At 43.6% G+C, this 21,421-nt stretch overlaps 1 protein-coding gene across 7 annotated transcripts in view; it reads left to right on the forward strand.

The window, feature by feature from the left end:
- ICE1 (interactor of little elongation complex ELL subunit 1) overlaps positions 1-21,421 on the forward strand; it is a 304,724-nt gene that overhangs the window by 67,303 nt on the left and 216,000 nt on the right. For all 7 annotated transcript variants that reach the window (XR_016313265.1, XM_089681035.1, XM_089681038.1 and 4 more), the window contains one exon: positions 20,583-20,694. Coding sequence is in view for 6 of the 7 variants with exons in the window: in XM_089681035.1 (XP_089537161.1) it covers positions 20,583-20,694 (112 nt within the window). In the remaining variant the exon portion in view is untranslated. The remainder of the gene's footprint in view (positions 1-20,582; positions 20,695-21,421) is intronic.

Raw genomic sequence — 21,421 nt, forward strand, 5'->3', positions numbered from 1 at the left:
AAATGGAAGACAACCAAAAATCTCCTCTCCACTGTTATTTCTCCAAATGTCTTCCAGGACAGCCCTTTGAGACGTAGTGCTCCTCCCTTCAGGACAGGAAACATGTAAGCCCAATGCTTTAAAGACAGACCTCCAGGCCTCCCTCCTCAGTTTTTAGTGTATCCTGAACCGAAAGGATTGGTATACGTTAAGGAACCTGTGGGGGCTCTACACTCAAGGTGCTGCCTGGAATAGGACTGGTTCTCCTGTTTTGGTGCTTACCTCCTCTCCCGGCCTGATCCCTCCATGGAGAGTGGAGTGGGGCTGTGCTTCGGATGCTCTTCAGTCCTCAGAGGAGGAAACTGCTGGCTAGGTGAGCTTCGGGCTCTTGCTGCCCTCCCCCCACCTTTTCGGCACGGACATCACAGGGGTGCGTCTTCCGGGGGTGGAACTGTTAGCTCCAGTGACCGGAAGTCCGGCGCGGTGACATCATCGGCAGGTGCCTGGAGACGCTGGTTCTGGTCTCATTTAAAGGCACAGGCATTCGGTTCGGGTGGGAGTTGAGACCCAGCAGAGGCTGTGGACCACACCAATTGGGACATGATGGAAGCTGGCCCCTCTCAGCAAGCAGACCCTGGTTCCTCTGGCACCGGCTCCTCTCAGGTAGGCTTGGGGACTGGGTCCCTCTTGCCGACTCCTGGGGGGTGGTATTTGCTTTCCCTAGTCTCTGAGGGCAGGTGACGGTGGCGCACACTTCCTGTTCTCCCTCCAGTACAGTGGTGTTAGGTTGTGGAGATTGGGGCTGAAGGTCCTCTTTACTGTGTTTGTTTCTTGCGGTATAGGTTAAGACACAGGACAGGATGCAGAGTCTAAGCATCCCTAAGAAGAAGTGTGCGCAGTTTAATTGGGTTCTACTTGTGAAAAACCCTTATGCCACAATTGTGTGGATAGCCTGGTTAAGGATGAGGCTTTAAAAGCCTGCCATAGGGTTCTCCGTTCCATTTAAGGATGACATGACAGCTACGTTCCAATCTGTTCGGTCCCTGCTAGATAAGATGCAGACACCGCTGGGGCCTTGGACCCAGTCAGCCGGAACGGCAGTATCAGCAAGGCAGGAGGACCCTGAAGAGGACCCTTCCTTCTTCGCAGGCAGGTTCAGGTTCAGAGGAGGACAACGAGGAAGCTAGCGCCTCCAGAGGTTCCAGGTACAAATTGACCCTGGATGATGTGGACGACCTCCTTAAGCCTATCTATAAAAATTAGAGATTGATGAGCAGGAGGTTTGTTTGTCTAAGCATGACCTCATGTATCAGGGTCTTCATTCAAAGAAGACTATGGTTTTTCCTGTTCATAGTTCAGTGGTTCATACCATTTAAGCTGGAGTGGGAAAACCCTGAAAGGAAGCCCTTTTTTTCTTTTTTTTTTCTTTTTTTTTTTTTTTTTTCAGGTAATCTAAAAAGGAGATTTCCTTTGAAAGAAGATGGATCCCAACCATAGAACAAAGTTCCAAAGTTGGACGCCTCCTTATCCAGAGTTTCCAAAAGGATGGACGTGGCATTTGAGGATATGGGGGCCCTAAAAGATCCCATGGATAAGAGAGGGAGATCTTGCTGCGCAGAGCCCTGGAATCCTCCTCTACTAGCTTTAAGCCGGCTCTTTTGGCCACCTGTGTTGCCAGAAATCTCGAGTGCTGGCTTACCCAGTTGCAGACACACCATGCGGCAGGAACCTCCAGGCAGCAGATCCTAAAATCCTTGCCTTTACTGTTTAAAGCGGTAGGTTTCCTTGTGGATGCCTCGGCTGAATCGGTTAAGCTACCCGCGAGGACTTCGTCCCTGGTGAACTCAGCCAGGCGGGCATTATGGCTAAAGACCTGGGCAGGGGACTCAGCGTCCAAGCTGTGCCTTTTGTGCCTTGCCCTTTACAGACGACAATCTTTTTGGTCCTGGTCTAGAGGAAGCCTTGGAGCGTACGGCCGAAAGGAAGAGAGCATTTCCGGAGAGTAAGAAGAAATCTTACTCCAGGAAGGTTTTTCGTCTAATGTTGCAAGTTCAGCAGATCAAGGATGTTCAGCCCAAGAAACATTGGACAGGGCACAAAAATAGGGGAAAAGGGGGGATATTATTCAATCCTCCTCAAGCCCCCTCCAAGCCACAATGACTTGAGCATCCCAGTAGGAGGAAGACTGGGAACCTTTCTACCTCAGTGGCCTTCAGTCTCCTCGAACCTATACATTCTGGACTTGATAGAGGGTATGGGTTACAGTTCAACTCCTGTACCTCCCCTGCCAGATTTCTGGTAACCAACTGTGACGGAAGGTAGGCAGGACAGAACACAGAGTAGATGGCAATCGCACAAAGCTTTATTGAGGCAAACAGATGAGTCACTGAATAAGGGAGTTCGCAGGTTGGGTGAAGGGCGGCAAGGAGGGGCCAACACACTTAAAGTCCAACACCGAGAGCCAAGGAAGAGTCTCTGTAGCAATTGTAACCCAACGGGGGGGGGGGGTGGGGGGTCAGCACAGGAACAGTTCAAGTGAAGCAGGGAGAGAGCATGTACTCACGGATCCGATGGTGCATGGTCTCCCACTGGGGTCTCTGGCAGCTGGCAGGCAAATCTCAATCTCTCCCCTAGCCTGTGGGTCTCTGGATCCCTGGCAGCTGTCAGGCAGTCCCGCACTCTCTCTCCTTGAAGGCACTTTTGGGCCCTGACTTAGCTACTGTGGATCTTGTTGGCGGGAAAGGCTGTCTGCCTTTTGGTGTTGGCTTCCCTGTCTATATCGAATGGTGAAATTATAGGGCTGGAGGGCGAGGCTCCACCTAAGGAGGCGCCCATTGTCCCTGGACACCCTGTTCAGCCATGTGAGGGGGTTGTGATCGGTGACGATGGTTAACTCCCGGCCGTACAGGTAGGGCTGTAGTTTCTTTAGGGCACAGACTATGGCTAGACATTCGTTCTCCACCGTAGCATAGGAAACTTCCCGGTCCAGTAGTTTGTGGCTGAGGAAGGCGACGGGATGTTCCTCCCCAGCCTTGTTGACTTGGCTGAGGACTGCCCCTAGGCCGTAGGTGGAGGCGTCTGTCTGCACAAGGAAGCATCTGTTGTGGTCAGGGGCGGCCAGGATGGGGTTGCTCACCAGGGCAGCTTTGAGGTCACGGAAGGCGGATTCACAGGCTGAGGTCCAGGTTATCATCCGGGGACTGTTCTTTCGGGTCAGGTTGGTCAGGGGCTGGGCCGTGGAGCTGAAATTAGGTACAAATTTACGGTAATAGCCGGCAGTGCCGAGGAAGGCCATCACTTGCTTCTTGGTCTGGGGGGTGGGACAGTCATAAATGGCCTGAACCTTGGCTGGCTCAGGTTTTAGTGTACCCCCCCTCCTCTGTGCCCGAGGTACTGTACCTCAGCCATTCCCAACTGGCACTTGTCTGGTCTCACCGTCAGCCCGGCCCTGCAGATGCGGTCTAGGATGGCCCCTACATGGGCCAGGTGCTCCTCCCACGTATCGCTAAAGATGGCTATGTCATCTAGGTAGGCGCATGTGAACTCTTGGCATCCCTCTAGTAGCTATTCCACGACCCGTTGAAAGGTGGAGGGGGCGTTTTTCATGCCAAAGGGCATGAGAAGGAATTTGTACAGGCCAAACAGGGTAATAAAGGCAGAGCGCTCAACGCCCTCTTTTGTGAGGGCGATTTGCCAGTAACCCTTGCTGAGGTCTAGGGTGATAACGTATCGGGCCCCGGCTAGATGGTCCAGCAGGTCGTCTGTGCGAGGCATGGGGTAGGCGTCACTGACAGTGTAGTCATTCAACCTCCGGTAGTCCACGCAAAAGCGGGTGGTCCCATCCTTCTTTGGAACTAACACCACCGGGGAGGCCCAAGGACTGCGGGAGGGTCAGTTGATACTCAGCTGGAGCATCTCAGAGAGTTCGGCCCGGATGGCCACCTTCGGGGACTCGGTATGGGGCCTGCTGGATGGGTTTCTGACTGTGGGTCTGCACGTGGTGGAGGGCTAACCCGCTGCGGTCCGGGGTGGCCGAGAAGGCGGCGGCCCGGTCCGCTAGCACGGTCCGCATCTGGGCCGTCTGGCGGGGGTTCAGCCGAGCACCCGTGGGAATCTGATCTAGGGGAGTGGTGATCTTGGTGGCTTGCAGGAGACCAGGCAGGGCTCCCTCATCTGCTCCGCCTGTGGAGGCAGGGCAGACGGCTAGCATGGGTAGAGTCCGGTCATGGTACTCTTTCAACATGTTGATGTGGACCGTACGCTGCTGGCGGTCACGGGCTTCGAGGCTAATGACGTAACTAGTCTTGTCTAACTTGCGAAGGACCTTGTAGGGTCCTTCCCAGGTGTTCTGGAGTTTGTTCTGGGGGTTGGGGACGATCTTGACCACCTGCTGCCCTTCAGGGAACTCGCGACCGCGTGCCTTGCAGTCGTACCATACATTCTGGTGTGTCTGGGCCGCCCGGAGGTGGTCGTGGGCCATGGTGGCCAGGCGAGTCAGCCTCTCTCGCAGCTCGAGAACATAGAGAACGACGGGGGTACCCGTGTCCTCTGTCTGCCCTTCCCAATGCTCCCGAAGCAGGGATAGGGGACTGCGGACCCTTCACCCGTACAGGAGTTCAAAGGGGGAGAACCCCGTTGACTCTTGCGGTACCTCCCGATATGCAAACAGCAGGTGAGGGAGGATCTTCTCCCAGTCCGCCTCCCCATCAACGAAGGACCTCCGCATGCTCTTCAGTGTGCCATTGAAGCGCTCACAGGGGCCATTGGTTTGGGGGTGATAGGGAGTGATCCGGATCGCCCGTACCCCGCACGTGCGCCAGAGGGATTGGACAACCTTGAGCATGAACTAGGTACCCTGGTCAGTCAAGATCTCGCTTGGGGAAACCCACCCAGGAGAAAACGGTGACTAGGGTCTCGGCCACGTTAGGGGCGGAGATGCTGGACAAGGGGACAGCCTCGGGGTAGCGGGTGGCGTAATCCACAACCGAGAGGATATACCGCTTTCCAGACTTGCCGGGCCAGGGGTCCCAGGATATTTACAGCTACCCGCTGAAAAGGCTCGTAAATTAATAAAAATCCACCAAGTCTGGAACCAAATCCTTTCAGGGAGGTGGTTCCCCTACCTGTCAGAGTTGGAAGATATCTATGGGCCTTGGGCAGTCTTCTGGTCTCAGGATGTTTCAGATGCTTGGGTCCAGAACATTGCATCCAGGGGCTACAAGATAGAGTTTTGGTCTCTGCCTCCACCTTTCTTCATGTTGTCAAACTTGCCAACATCTTTGTAAAGATTGGTGGACCTTCACTGCACTAAAGTAGCTCCTCTTTGAAGGGTGTCCCTTTACACCCTGTTCAAAATTATTATGCAAATTCTATTTAAGTGTCACAAAGATTAAATATTTTGTTTTTTAGTTTAACTCATGCATGGCATTGTGTCTCAGGGCTCTTTTGATCACTGAAAACAATCTCGGACACCTGTGATAATTAGATTGGCCGGTGAGCCCAATTTAAGGAAAAACTACTAAAGGAGGGTGTTCCACATTATTAAGCAGAGCACCATTTTCAAGCAATATGGGGAAGAAAAAGGATCTCTCTGCTGCCGAAAAGAGTGAAATAGTTCAATGCCTTGGACGAGGTATGAAAACATTAGATATTTCACGAAAACTTAAGCGTGATCATCGCACTATTAAGAGATTTGTGGCTGATTCAAAGCATAGAGGGGTTTGTGCAGATAAAGGCACATTGAGGAAGATTTCTGCCAGATCCATGCATCGGATCAAGAGAGCAGATGCTAAAATACCATTACATAGCAGCAAAGAGATATTTTGAAGGTGCTGCCTCTGGAGTCCCACGGACATCAAGGTGTAGAGTCCTCCAGAGTCTTGCAACTGTGCATAAACCTTCTATTCGGCCACCACTAACCAATGCTCACAAGCAGAAACGGCTGCATTGGCCAGAAAAATACATGAAGACTAATTTTCAAACAGTCCTGTTCACTGGTGAGTGCTGTGCAACCCTGGATGGTCCAAGTGGATAGAGTAGTGGACGGTATGTGGACGGCCACCCTGTTCCAACAAGGCTGCGACGTCAGCAAGGCAGTGGTGGAGTCATGTTTTGGGCCGGAATCATGGGAACAGAGCTGGTCGGCCCCTTTAGGGTCCCCGAAGGTGTAAAGATGACCTCTGCAAAGTATGTGGAGTTTATAATTGACCACTTTCTTCCCTGGTACAGAAGGAATAACTATGCTTTCCGTAATAAAATCATCTTCATGCATGACAATGCACCATCTCATGCTGCAAAGAATACTTCTGCATCAATGGCTGCTATGGGGATAAAAGGAGAGAGTCACGGTGTGGCCTCCATCCTCCCCTGACCTCAATCCTATTGAGAACCTTTGGAGCATCCTCAAGCAAAAGATCTATGAGGGTGGGAGGAAGTTTACATCCAAACAGCAGCTCTGGGAGGCTATTCTGACATCTGGCAAACAAATTCAAGCAGAAACTGTCCAAAAACTCCCAAGTTCAATGGATGCAAGACTTGTGAAGCTGCTATCAAATAAGGGGTCCTATGTTAAAATGTAACATGACCTGTTAAAACGTTTAAAAAGTTAAAATGTTGTTAAAAGTTTGATTGAAATAGCTTTTGATTTCAGTAAATATGCTGCAAACACAACAAATGACGAGCTTGATCATGGCGGCAGGGGAGAGAGCGATGTGAGCTCTCTCTCCGCAAGGCAGCCACCTTCCCCTTAATGTGCCCTGTGAATGCTGCTGGAGATGCCCGGGAAGCCCTACCTGTGAGCGGAATCCTGCCGGAGCAGTGAGGAGGATGGAGTGTTTTGGGTCCGCTGCAGTGGGACGGCTGGGGCTTCTCGTCCGAGACAGCGAGCTGCTGGGAGCCCTGAGGACGCAAGGCGGCCACGTGACCTCCCGCAAGGGAGTACTGGGAGGAAGAGAAGCCGGCCGGCGTTCCCAGGCAGAGAAAGAGAAAATGAAGGAGAACTACAAATCCCGAATAAAAAGGAGATGGCAGAAATGTTTAAAAATTTGGAAAAATCTATTAAACAAGAGATGGGGATTATTCGGAATAATTTGGGACATTTATTATCCAGAGTAGAAGAAACGGAAGAAAAAATTAAAAAACATGCTCAAGCTATTCCAGAATTAAAAAATCAGATAATGGAGATGAGGAAAGAACAAAAAAAGCTTCACTATAAGTTGGAGATACAAGGCAATAAGCATAGGAAAAATAATCTTCGGATAAAAGGAGTCCCGGAGCTTACACAAGGAGAAGACCTAAGAGGGACAATATGTAAAATCTTAAACTCCATTATGGATAAACCCATTACTGAGATATTTGAATTGGACAATGTATATAGGATAGGAAGGTTCCAACGGGATCGGGTGGAAGAGAGACCAAGAGATGTAGTTGTACAATTCTATAAATATGGAGACAGAGAAGAGGTATGGAAGAAGATAAAAGAAAGAACCAGTATTATATATGGAGGAAAAAATATACAAGTTTTTGCAGACCTGACAGCTGAGACACTGTGGAGAAAGAGATCATTGAAACCACTACTAGAACAGTTGAAAAAACAGAATATACAATATAGATGGAGTAGCTCAACGTGCTTAATTGGATGGAAGAATGGAGTCACTGCATACCTGAGATTTCCTGAGGAACTGAGAGACTTTTTTGATAAATTTTAATATCCAGAAAATAGAGATTCCAGGATGGGAGGAGGAAGAAGGAGGGATATATGCTATGAGAAAAGAGGAATGGCAGCTAGTTAGAAGGAGAAATAGAGAAATGATTGGGGGAAATGGAGGGAAGGTGAGCCGCACATGAACAGAGCCCAACCCCAGGGTCAAAAATCAAACGTGGCATTAGCGCCACAAATGATTAGAAGGCAAATAGTAGGCCTAGTAGGGGGGGGGGGATGAGGGGGGAGGGGGAAGGGGGGGTTGAGGGGGTTATTGGGAGAGGGATGGAGGGAAATGGTTAGGGAAAAGAGTAGTGGGGTAGCAACATTCTGCGGGAAAAGAGAAGAAAGAAAGAGTAAGGGTAGGAGGAAGGAGTCAAGAGGAGTAGGGTAAGATGGAAGAAGTCCAATTTATAACCTACAATGTAAAGGGGTTGTGTTGTCCTAGGAAGAGATTTAGGTTATTTAAAGAATTACAACATAGAACATCTTCGGTGGTATTTTTACAGGAAACACACTTAGAGATGGAGTCAAAGGTTAGGCTGAAGACTAGATATTTTCCGACATGGTATTATGCGGATTCACCAATTAAAAGAGCAAAAGGGGTTGCTATAGGTTTCGCAAAGAATATAAGGTTTGAGGTGGAGAAGAGAATAACGGATCCGGAGGGAAGGTTTTTGTTTTTGAGGGGTAAACTGCAGGTAATTGAGTGTACAATAGCTAATATATATTGTCCAAATAAGAAACCGGAGATATTCTTGAGAGGTGCATTGAAGAGATTGATGGACTTCAAAAGGGGTTGTTTGATAATAGCTGGAGACTTTAATGTCTGTATGGACCCGCAGATGGATACTACTTCCTATGTGAGGAGGGAGGAGAGCAGGTCCTTGAGATTATTAAAGAAACTGATGCATGAGTGTCAATTAGTGGATATATGGAGAATCAGGAATATAAAAGATAGAAACTATACTTTTTTCTCACATGTACATGAGATTTACTCTAGTTTGGATTATATATTGGTAGAACATCGATTCATAGAGTCTGTGGTAGAAGTAAAAATTGGAGGAAGTACTCTGTCAGATCATACCCCGGTTGCAATGAAGTGAAGATGGGGTAGAGAGGAGAGAGGAGGTTTTGTATAGCGGATGAATGAGGCACTCTTTCTGGAGGAAGAGATCGATCAAAAGATCGAGATGGAAATTAAATGGTTTTTTGAGGAGAATGAAACAGAGGACGTGTCGGTTGCAACAGTGTGGGAGGCCCACAAGGCCTACATTAGAGGACTACTCATTGCAATAGGAGCAAAAAAGAAAGGAAGGAAAAGATTAATTGACTGCTAAATGAAATATATGATCTTGAACAGGCTCATAAAAGGGAAATGTTTAAGGAGATAATGCAGAAAATATCAAAGACGAAAAAAGAACTAGAGAATGTAATGGAGCAGGAAAAAAGAAGAGTCTTTAATAAAGTAATAAGTGAAAGGTATAGATGGGGAGATAGGCCGGGAAAGTATTTAATGAGAACTTTAAGGAAAAAGAAAAATAGGAATTATATAGAAAAAATAAGAAATCCCAAGGGTGAACTAGTGAACTCAACTAAAGACATCGCTAGAGTATTTAAGGATTACTATAATGAGTTATATAATACTACACCCCAGGATACATTAAATAAAACTGAAACAGTAAATAGAGAAAAAAGAACATACTTAAAAGAGGCAGGTCTACCAAAATTAAGTGAAATACAATTGAACTCCCTAGAAGCAGAAATTACATTAGAGCAAATAAAAACAGCGTTAAAAGGTACCGCGGTGGGGAAAAGCCCGGGCCCAGATGGATATACGGTAAAATATTATAAAAAAATATAAAGAGCTGTTAATACCTAAGTTGAAGATATATATGAACGCTTCGGAAATAGGGATGGAAATGAGTGGAGAATCCTTACAGGCTAATATAGTTTTAATCCATAAGGAAGATAAAGACCCCTCGCAGTGTGCAAGTTATAGACCAATAGCGCTGCTGAATGTAGATACTAAATTGTATGCAAAGGTTTTGGCAAATAGACTGAAGGATCTGATACCGGAGTGGATACATGGGGATCAGGTGGGGTTTGTCCCGGGGAGAGAGGGTAGAGACAACGGCTTGAGATCACTGTTGCTCATACAGGAAGGTAAAAAAGGGAAAACCCCAATGGTACTGATGTCAATTGACGCTGAGAAAGCATTTGATAGTGAGTTGGGATTTATGATGGATACCTTGGAAGTGTTGGGGATAGGAGATAGAATGAGAAAGTGGATTGGAGGGTTCTATAGAGGGCCTACTGCCGCTATCATGGTTAATGGAGGAAGATCAGAGCTTTTCGGGATGTCAAATGGTACAAGACAGGGATGCCCATTATCCCCACTGTTATATGTTTTATCATTGGAGCCATTGTTGTCTACGATAAGGAAGAACATAGATATAAAAAGAATATGGATAGGAGATAGAGAACATAAGGTGGTGGCTTATGCGGATGATTTGATGTTCTATGTTGGAAATCCTAGGATGTCACTTCCAAATTTAATGAAGATATTGAAGGAATATGGGGAATTATCAAATTTAAAAATTAACCCGACAAAAACCGAAATCTTAAATATAAACCTTAATAGCAAAAAAGAAAAAATACAAGACTAATTCCCGTTTGTTTGGAGAGATAAAGAATTAAAATATCTAGGGATAAAACTGTCAGCCTCAATTAAGAATCTGTATAAAGTTAATTATATTTCACTACTAAACGAGCTTAAGGAGGAGTTGAAGAGAGTGGGATGTGGAAACTTGTCCTGGATAGGTTGTATAAACTTGATAAAAATGGTAATTGTGCCCAAAGTATTATATAAATTTCAAATGATTCCAATCAAACTTCCAGAGGCATATTTTAAAGAACTTAAAAAAATGATAAGATATATATGGAGGAATAAAAAACCTAGAATACGCTATGAAATGTTGACTAGAAGTAAAGAAAGAGGTGGTTTGGGTGTACCAGATTTTAAGAGATATTATAAAGCGGTGATAATTGCGAGAATCTTTGGTTGGACTCATAATCCAGAGAAAAGTTGGGTCAAAATTGAAATTGAAAATACACTTGAGTGTAACAAATTCAAGTTCGTACACTTTTAACGTTTTAAGAGTTTGGGAAATGTTACACAGACAAAAGGGATGGGTTTTTAATTCACAGTTAATGCTACTAAGGAACACAGAATATTTTACCCCTGGGCAGGAAAACATTGCAGGGAAATGGATTATAAACAGGATGCGCAATTGAGAGATATAATGGTTGGGGAGGAATTAGGATCATATAGAGAGCTGGAGAAAAAAAAGGGAGAAGTTTTCAATAAGATGGACAGATTACGATACTACCAACTGAAACATTTCTTCGAGAGTCTCCCAAAGCCTATAAGAACTAGAAAAGCTTGGAATCCATTGGAAAGATTGTTAGAAGCACGGGGAGATGGTAGACACGGAATCGCAAAAATATATGATATTAATTGAATTATACACTGACACAAAATTAATATATATAGAGAAATGGGAAAGAGATATGGGAAGGAAAATAGATCAGGAGGAGCAAAGGAAAATGTTTAGATTAATTCACGAAAATATTAGTATGCGGGAGAGGTGTAAATAAGTGTTTGGTGAGATGGCACATTACACCTAATATAGAGCATAGATTGAATGGGGAGATCTCACTATTGTGTTGGAGAGGTGGGCACGTGGTATCATATGTGGTGGGAGTGTCCAGGAATACAGGTGTTTTGGCGGAAAATAGTTTATCTAGTAAGGAAAATCACTAAGATTAATATTGGATTAGACCCAGAGCTATGTTTTCTCCACATCACAGAGCTTCCAGTGAAATTATATAAGGTTTTGGGGATATGGCATTATTTGAGTGCAGCGAAGAGCTTGATACCTAGGTTTTGGAAAAAAAAAAGGAGGTGCCAACAGAGGAGGATTGGATGTGCAGAATGAATCAGATTTGCGGGACAGAAAGATTGTATTATATGCATATACAGTTGCAAGAAAAAGTACGTGAACCCCTTGGGATTACGTGGAGTTTTGCATGAATTGGGCATAAAATGTGCTCTGAACGTCATCTAAGTCACAACAATAGAAGAACACAGTCTGCTGAACATAATACTACACAAACATTAGATGTTGCCATGGTTTAATTGCACATAACATGTAAACATTCACAGTGCAGGGAGGAAAAAGTATGTGAACCTTTGGACTTAATAACTGGTTGACCCTCCTTTGGCAGCAATAACCTCAACCAAACGTTTCCTGTAGTTGCAGATCAGACCTGCACAACGATCTGGAGTAATTTTGGACCACTCCTCTTCACAAAACTGTTTCAGTGTAGCAATATTCTTGGGATGTCTGGTGTGAATCGCTCTCTTAAGGTCATGCCACAGCATTTCAATAGGTTGAGGTCAGGACTCTGACTGGGCCACTCCAGAAGGCATATTCTGTGCTGTTGCAGCCATTGTTTTGTTGAAGTACTTGTATGCTTTGGGTCATTGTCCTGTTCCATCACCCATCCTCTGCGGAGCTTCAGTTGGCGGACAGATGGTCGTACGTTGTCCTGCAAAATGTCTTGATAAACTCTGGAATTCATTTTCCCATCAATGACAACAATCCGTCCAGGCCCTGAGGCAGCAAAGCAGCCCCAAACCATGATGCTCCCTCCGCCATGTTTTACAGTGGGGATGAGGTTTTGATGTTGGTGTGCTGTGCCTGTTTTTCTCCACACATAGTGTTGTGTGTTCTTCCCAAACAACTCAATCTTGGTTTCATCTGTCCACAGTATATTTTGCCAGTAGTGCTGTGGAACATCCAGGTGCTCTTTTGCAAACTTCAAACGTGCTGCAATATTCTTTTTGGACAGCAATGGCTTCCTCCGTGGTGTCCTCCCATGTACTCCATTCTTGTTTAATGTTTTCCTTATTGTAGATGTGTCAACAAAAATGTTAGCATGTGCCAGAGATTTCTGTAGGTCTTTCGCTGACACTCTGGGATTCTTCTTTACCTCATGCAGCATTCTGCGCTGTGCTCTTACAGTCATTTTTACAGGACGACCATGCCTAGGGAGAGTAGCAACAGTGCTAAACTTTCTCCATTTGTAGACAGTATGTCTTACCGTGGACACATGAACATCAAGGCTTTTGGAGATACGTTTGTAACCCTTTCCAGCTTCATGCAAGTCAACAATTCTTGATCGTAGGTCTTCTGAGAGCTCTTTTCTGCGAGGCATGGTTCACATCAGGCAATGCTTCTTGAAACCAGTAAACCCAAAACAGGTGTGTGTTTTTTAAGGGCAGGACAGCTGTCAGCAACACATCCAATATCATCACACTGAATGGAGTCAAGGTTGGCTCACTCCTGGCTCCAATTAGCTCTGGGAGAAGTCATTAAGCTAGGGCCTCACATACTTTTTCCTCCCTGCACTGTGAATGTTTACATGTTATGTGCAATTAAACCATGACAACATCTAATGTTTGTGTAGTATTATGTTCAGCAGACTGTGTTCTTCTATTGTTGTGACTTAGATGACGTTCAGAACACATTTTATGCCTAATTCATGCAAAACTCCACGTAATCCCAAGGGGTTCACATACTTTTTCTTGCAACTGTAGATAAGATGGAGATGTATAATACAAAGTGGAAAAAATGGGAAGAGTACAGAGAAAAAGTGAAATATATGAGGATGTAATACCCCTTGAAATGGATTTTAGAAATGTATGGCGTAAAGGAGAAGAGAGAAAACGCAGAATGGGAGAGGGAGGAAGGGTGTGGGGAAGAGGGAGGGATGAGGTGAGGGATTTAAATAATTTATGCTAATAGGAAGATATTGTTTTGAATGTCTTTTTAAAAGAAATGTGATTGTAATTTGTATTTGGATTGATAAATTAATAAACATATATAAAAAAACAAAACAAAAAAAAACAACAAATTTTCAGTTCTTTACAACCTATAAAGTGTTTTGAAACTTACTGTGCGGAATAATTTGGAACAGTGCATTGTAAGTTTATGTTTAAAAAAAATACTGTTATTAGGAGGTTTGTTCAATAAAATTTGAATTGTACTCTTAATAGTTGATAACATGAGAATTATGCTGACTACATCAATTATTTAGGTAAATAAGAAAAATATCATTTGCATAATAATTTGGAACAGGGTGTACACTGTCCACTGAACATGGGGTTTTCACCAAAGTGCCAGTTTTCCTTTCAGGGGCATCCCCACAGTGGGATATCTGGATTCTGTTTGCCAGAGGAGAACAATCCTATTTGTCAGTCAGTACCCACCAAGCCTTATAGACCCTACATAGATTCGGTTACATCCAAAATCTACAGAAATCAGAGTTGGATATTACTAATCTCTTAGAGTATGAGTAGAGTTAATGACTCTACTGTTGTTTATCTGCAGCCTTTCATTTGATGGGATCCACACCTGAATTGACCTGTAGAGGTCTGTGTGTCCCTCCATGGATATGCCTCCCCAGACCATCACTGACCCACCACCAAAGTGGTCATGCTAAACGATGTTACAGGCAGCATAACATTCTCCACAGCTTCTCCAGACCCTTTCACGTCAGTCACGTGCTCAGGGTGAACTTGCTTTCATTTGTGAAAAGCACAGGAATCCACTGGCAGACCTCCAATTCTGGTGTTCAATAGCAAATGCCAAGCGAGCTCTGTGTTGGTGCTGGGCAGGGATCACAGGGCCCACTAGAGGATGTCAGGCCCTCAGGTCACCCCCATGAAGTCTGTTTCTGATTGTTTGGTCAGAGACATTCACACCAGTGGCTTGCTAGAGGTCATTTTGTAGGGCTCTGGAGGTGCTCAATCCTGTTCCTATAAAAATAAAAAACTAAAATATGGTTGCATAAGTGTGCACACCCTTAAACAAATACTTTGTTGAAGCACCTTTTGATTTGATCCCAGCACTTAGTCTTTCTGGGTATGAGTCTATCAGCATGGCACATCTTGACTTGGCAATATTTGCCCACTCTTCCTTGCAGTAACATTCCAAATCTGTCAGATTGCGAGGGCATCTCCTGTTCACAGCCCCCTTCAGATCACCCTGTATAGGGATAGAGGTGATCCACACTATATCCTACATCATAATTATATATTATAATAAAATAATAATAAGAGTGTACAATTGAGTTAATATATACATGTTTCTGTTGTGTCTTAGATTAAGGTATATTATATGAGACATGGCTATTATTGCTAGCATATTTTGATAAGTTGAGATATATATATATATATATATATATATATATATATATATATATAATAAAATCATATTCCATTTGCAGCTAAAATGGTTTCTGCTGCTAAAAAGGCTTTTAAATGATGCTTTTGTAAGTTGTTAAAGACTGCTGAGTAATGATGAATGTTTGATAAAGTGTCTCGATAAGTTGTTAGACAGATACAAGCTGAAGTGTAACTGATGAGCATAAAGGTGGGCAGCCAGCCATAAAGAACCTTATAAATATGTGGACTGTAATGAATCTAATCAGAGCATCTGATAGGCAGGGCATGGGTGCTCTCATACAATTATATTATCGCTAATAAATATATGATTCGGAGCTCTCGTCTGCAAGGTTATTTATTTCAGGTGTAAGGCCGTGAAATCCCTAAACAACCCCATAGATTTTCGGTCAGATTCAGGCCTTGGCTCTGGCTGGTCCATTTCAAAACTTTAATGTTCTTCTGGTGAAGTCATTCCTTTGTTGATTTGGATGTATGCTTTGGGTCGTTGTCATGCTGAAAGATGAAGTTCCTTTAATGTTCAGCTTTATAGCAAAAGCCTGACTATTTTGTGCCAATATGGATTGGTATTTGGAACTGTTCATAATTCCCTCTACCTTGACTAAGGCCCCAGTTCCAGCTGAAGAAAAACGGCTCCAAAGCATAATGCTGCCGCCACCACCATGCTTCATTGTGGGTATGGTGTTCTTTTGGTGACGTACAGTTCTTTTGCGCCAAACATATCTTTTGGAATTGTGGCCAAAAAGTTCAACCTTGGTTTCATCAGACCATAACACATTTTGCCCATATGCTTTTGGGACACGTCAGATGTGTTTTTGCAAAATTTAGCCAGGCTTGGATGTTTTTCTTCGTAAGAAAAGGCTTCCATCTTGCCACTCTACCCCATAGCCCAGACATATGAAGAATACGGGAGATTGTTGTCACCTCTACCACACAGCCAGTATTTGCCAGATATTTCTGCAGCTCCTTTAATGTTGCTGTGGGCCTCTTGGCAGCCTCCCAGACCACTTTTCTTCTCGTCTTTTCATCAACTTTAGAGGGACATCCAGTTCTTGGTAATGTCACTGTTGTGCCATATTTTCTCCACTTGTTGATGAGTGTCTTCACTGTGTTCCATGGTATATCTAATGCATTGGAAATTCTGTTGTACTCTTCTCCAGTCAGATACCTTTTAGCAATGAGATCCCTCTGATTCTTTGGAAGCTCTCTGTGGACCATGGCTTTTGCTGTAGGATGTGACTAAGAAAATGTCAGGAAAGACCTACTAGAACAGCTAAACTTTATTGGGGGTTAATCAGAGGCACTTTAAAAGATGGCAGGTGTGTACTGACTCCCATTTAACATAATTTTGAATATGATTGCTTAACTCTGAACACTGCTGCATCCCCAGTTATAAGAGGGCGTGCACACTTATGCAACCACATTATTTTAGTTTATGCTTACTCCCCCCCTAAAAGATTTCAGTTTGTTTTTCAATTGAGTTGTACAGTTTATAGGTCACAATAAAAGTGGAAAAGGTTCTGAAATTATTTATCTTTGTCTCAAATTTTGACATCACCGAAACCTGACGTTTAACAGGGATGTGTAGACTTTTTATATCCACTGTATTTGGACACCGGCACAATTTTCATGCTTTTGGTTCTGTATTCAACCAGAATAAATTAAAACGAAACAATCCAAATTAATTTGAAGTGTAGACTTTCAGCTTTAATTCAAGGGGTTGAACATAAATATCAAGTACACATTTTAGAAACTGCAACCATTTTTATACAGAGTCCCTCCATTTTCAGGGGCTCAAATGTAATTGGACAAATGAATATAATCATAAATAAAATGTTAATTTTTAATATTTTTTTGAGAATCCTTTGCTGGCAATGACTGCCTGAAATCTGGAACCCATGGACATTGACAAAGAATGCGTTTCCTCCTTTATGGTGCTTTGCCAGGCTCTTACTTCAGTTGTCTTCAGTTGTTCTTTGTGGGTCTTTCTGCCTTTAGTTTTTACTTCAGCATGTCAAATGCATGCTCAATTGGGTTGAGATCAGGTGATTGACTCGACCATTGCAGAATACTCCACTTCTTTTCCTTCAAAAGCTCCTGGGTTGCTTTTGCAGTGTGTTTTTGATCATTGTACATGTCCATCTGTACTGTGAAGCGCTGTCTAATCAATTTTGCTGCATTTGACTGAATCTGGGCTGATAGTATATCTCTAAACACTGCATAATTCATCTGGCTGCTTCTGTCACATCATCAATAAACACCAATGACCCAGTGCTACTGGAGGCTATGCATGCCCATGCCATCACACTGCCTCCATCATGTTTTACAGATGACATGGTATGCTTTGGATCATAAGCTGTTCCAAGCCTTCTTCACACTTTTTTCTTCCCATCATTCTGCTACACATTCATATTAGTTTCATCCTTCCAAAGAATGCTTTTCCAGATCTGGTCTGGCTTTTTTAGATTATTTTTTTTGGCAAAGTCTAATCTGGCTTTTCTATTCTTCAGGCTTATGAGTGGTTTAAGAAAATTGTAATATATGGTAAATGATAAAGTGTAAACATATAGCAGCTGAACACTATAAAAACCCTGATAACAGGCAGTAAACAATATATACATAAAGTGCAGCGCTTAATAAAGTGACAAATGATTAGTAAAAAAACAGTGAAAAATGTGTCATACAAAAAATAGTCCAAAAAATTCTGGTAAAGAAAGTCCCCAGAGGCTGTGATGAAACAAAGGAAATCCAAGGATAGTTGTTGTCACCAACCACTCATACAAAAGGCTTACAAGAAAAGCATGACCCCCTGTTAAGAGTCGTCAGTCACGATTTGTTGTAAACAGCCCAGAAAGCTGGACAACCGGATCCTCCTCCAGATCACCAAAAGAACAAGTAATGATCCTCCAAGCAATGGAGCCTAATTAATGTAGCTACACCACTTCAGGATAAGATTCAGACTCATGGTAAGAAACATGTAAAAAAAAAAAAAGAGTGCTCCACATATGTAAAACCATTAAGACAACATTTATTTGAAGTATGGTTGCACTCACATAAAGACGAACATCATGGAGCATTGATAGGCAAAAATTCCAAGTTTTCCAGTTTCCAAAATGGCCACCGGCTGTTTGCTCATGTGCAGTAGCGTGTGTGCGTGGCTCCGCCTAAGCGTGAACGGCTGGTGGCCATTTTGGAAACTGGACAATTTTGAATTTTTGCCTATCAATGCTCAATGATGTTGGTCTTTATGTGAGTGCAGCCATACTTCAAATAAATGTTGTCTTAATGGTCTTACACTATGTGGAGCACTCACCACACATACTAAACCAGTACACACACGCTGAAGCAGTGTTGTCACAATAGAAGGAGGACTCAGCCCGGCCGTCTCCCTCAGCAGCCAGGCTCTGTTGCACGGAGTCAGTTTCGGGTGGAAGCTGTCCCCAAAGCGCCTGTGTACGTGTCACCTCTCCTGTACACCTCCAGTCCACACCCCTCCTGTGTCGAGTTCTGCCTTCAGGACTCAACAATTGCTCCACGGAGCTTCTCACTTTAAATGCGTTGCCAGGCAACCAACAGCTAACCGGCAACCCAAGGGTGGAGAGGAAGAGGAAGTCACGTGCATGCTAAGAGGAGGCAGGGAAAGGGTGGGCCCTGCAGGCTGAGCTGTCACATGTGACGACGTAGATGTTGTTAAAGGTTCAGGCTGATCGGCTAGGCAACCCCTGTGAAAGGGTTTGCGACCCACAGGTTGAGAAACGCGAATCTAGAGGAAGGCAAAAAAAACAAGAAAAACATGATCCAATTTGCTCCTTCAGGGGAAAAGGTTCCTTCCTGATCCCCCAAGAGGCAATCGGATTTTCCCTGGTTCAACTTTACCTATAATGTTAGTATCCAGTTATAGTCTGTGTATCCAAGAAAGAATCCAGGCCTTTTTTGAAGCAATCCACTGAGCTGCCCAGAACCAACTCTTGAGGGAGTCTTATTCCACATTTTCACAGCTCTTACTGTGAAGAAACCTTTTTGTGTTTGGAGATTAAATTTCTTTTCCTCCAGATGTAAAGAGTGACCCCTTGTCTTCTGTGATGACCTTCAGGGTGAATAACTCTACACCGAGTTCACTATATGAACCACTGATGTATTTATACTTGTTGATCATACCCTCCCTTAATCTTCTCTTCTCAAGAGAGAATAAATTCAGTTCCTCTAATCTTTCCTCATAGCTAAGCTCCTCCATGCATATCAGTTTGGTTGCCCTTCTCTGTACTTTATCCAGTTCCCCAATGTTTTTTCGTAAATTGGTGCCCAAAATTTAACTGCATATTCCAGATGAGGTGTTACTAATGATTTGTACAGGGGTAATATGATATCTCTGTCTTTGGAGTCTATACCTCTTTTAATACAAGAGAGGATTTTCCTTGCTAGAGAAATCACAGCTTGGCATTGCATGCCATTATTAAGCTTGTGATCTACCAGAACTCCCAGATCCTAATGAAGAACTTCAAATAGGATTTTGCTCACATTGTTCATCCTGTACATAGTCCAGTGTATCTATGGGATCTCCACCTAGTACTATCAAATCTTCTGAGACTTTGAGCCTATTAGGGATTTTCCTGTCTACCCTTTCTTTCAAGTTTTCCTTTCTCATCACTATCAACTCTGCGAGGTGAGCCTTTGAGTTGCGGACCTTAACCTGTAAAGAAGCCCTAAAGTTGTGCTATATAAGGACAAGGTTGCACAGGAGGAACAATGTGAGCATCACCTGTATGGAGGCCTACACAAAGTGAAGGGCAGGCAGCCTTTGAAAAAGAGGCTAGGGCCTCTTTCTTCCCAAGGTGGTTTTTACTTTCCACCTAACTAATACATTTTCCTGCCATTTCTGTGTCTTGCTCCTAAGCACCCTAAGGAGATTTCCATCCATTGCCTGGATATAGTACATGCTGTTTATTTGCAACAACTCCCTTAAAACAGTCCAGCTTCAGGAATGGCTGTTTGTCATTGCTGAAGGTCCCCTTCTGGGACAACCTGCTTCTCTTTAGGTGGTTTTGACTGCTCAGCATCACACGTTCGTTAAGTTTTACCAGGTGGGTATTCAGTTTGTGCCAGCATTGGTTGTAAGATTCTTCTGGTGGCTCTGTAAGCTTTTTTTGATCCATCTTTGGCAACCTGTTTGCTTTTAAAAATCAAATCAAAATATGTGGCCACGCCTTACTTGGCCTGCTTTTGGACCTTTCAATGTTCCTAAATATTTTCTCTGTAATGTACAATTAGGAAAACAGGATTTCCGTTTTACGTGTAAAATCCTTTTCTTGGCGTAAATTAAAGGACTCACTTCTATCATTACTTCCTACAAAACGGAGTCATGCTGGAAGTGGAAGGGACTATACTTGGCTGTCCTTTTTATAGCTTTACTTCGCAAGTGTCTAGTTTCCTAAAGCAACAGTATAACCAAATTTCCTGAATACTTCTCTTCTCCTGAATACTTTGCTGTTACAGGTAAGACAATAAGAAAAAGGAACATTCTTAAGCAAATGGAATTGATGAATTCATCATGTGTCAAGATTTTTAAACCTTTTGTTTTATTCATCATTTTAGGGAGAATAAAACCCTGAGATGTCAACTAGAACAAATGTTGCAGAAAATATCTCCCTGGGAACAAACAGAAGAAAAACTAAAATCTTTCAGACTGGAACTGGAAAAAAAGACCGTATGTTATATCTTTAACCTTTTATTAAAAATATCCTCTTAAATGGCTAAACACAGAGCTGAACCACAAATGGCTAAATACATAGTTCAACTACATATATGGGGGCTGTTTTGTCAGCTTCATAATGGCACATGATTATATCACCCGAGGTATTCTCTATTTTCAAGAACATATGTTTAATTATTAGATTCTTCAAAATCACACAGCTCTTTTTTGTTAGAGTGGGGAAGGACTCAAACCGCTGTTGGATTTTTACTGATATCTGGATTCATAGAGCTTTCCCTAGCTCACTGCCTTGGTTACAATGATTTCACTAGACAGGAAGAACGTCAGCACAGACAGATATACAGGGGTTAGACAAAAAAAACGGAAAAACCACAGGATTTACGTTAAAAGCGGAAGTGATATAACATTTTTTTGCTTCCGCTGTGTGATGAGACACCTAGCTAACAGGTGGGAAGCCTCACATTCGTCATTCATTACATGAGCAGCTAGTAATACAGAGTCATGTCAAAAATAACTGAGCTTCAAAGAGGGCAAATTGTTGGTGCCCGCTTAGCTGGTGCCTCTATGACTGAAGTTACCCATTTATTTGCACTGTCACGAGATACGGTATCAAAGGTTATGATGGCGTATACAGTTTCTTGGAAAACATTATCTGACAAGCAGAAGCGCGTTCGATATGGTCAACTAACGAAATGGACAAAAGGACATTGTGCAGGATTGT

This window comes from Staurois parvus, unplaced genomic scaffold, assembly GCF_062004578.1.
Source record: "Staurois parvus isolate SC_StPar_1 unplaced genomic scaffold, SC_StPar_1.0 ptg000257l, whole genome shotgun sequence".
In the NCBI taxonomy this organism is placed as follows: domain Eukaryota; kingdom Metazoa; phylum Chordata; class Amphibia; order Anura; family Ranidae; genus Staurois; species Staurois parvus.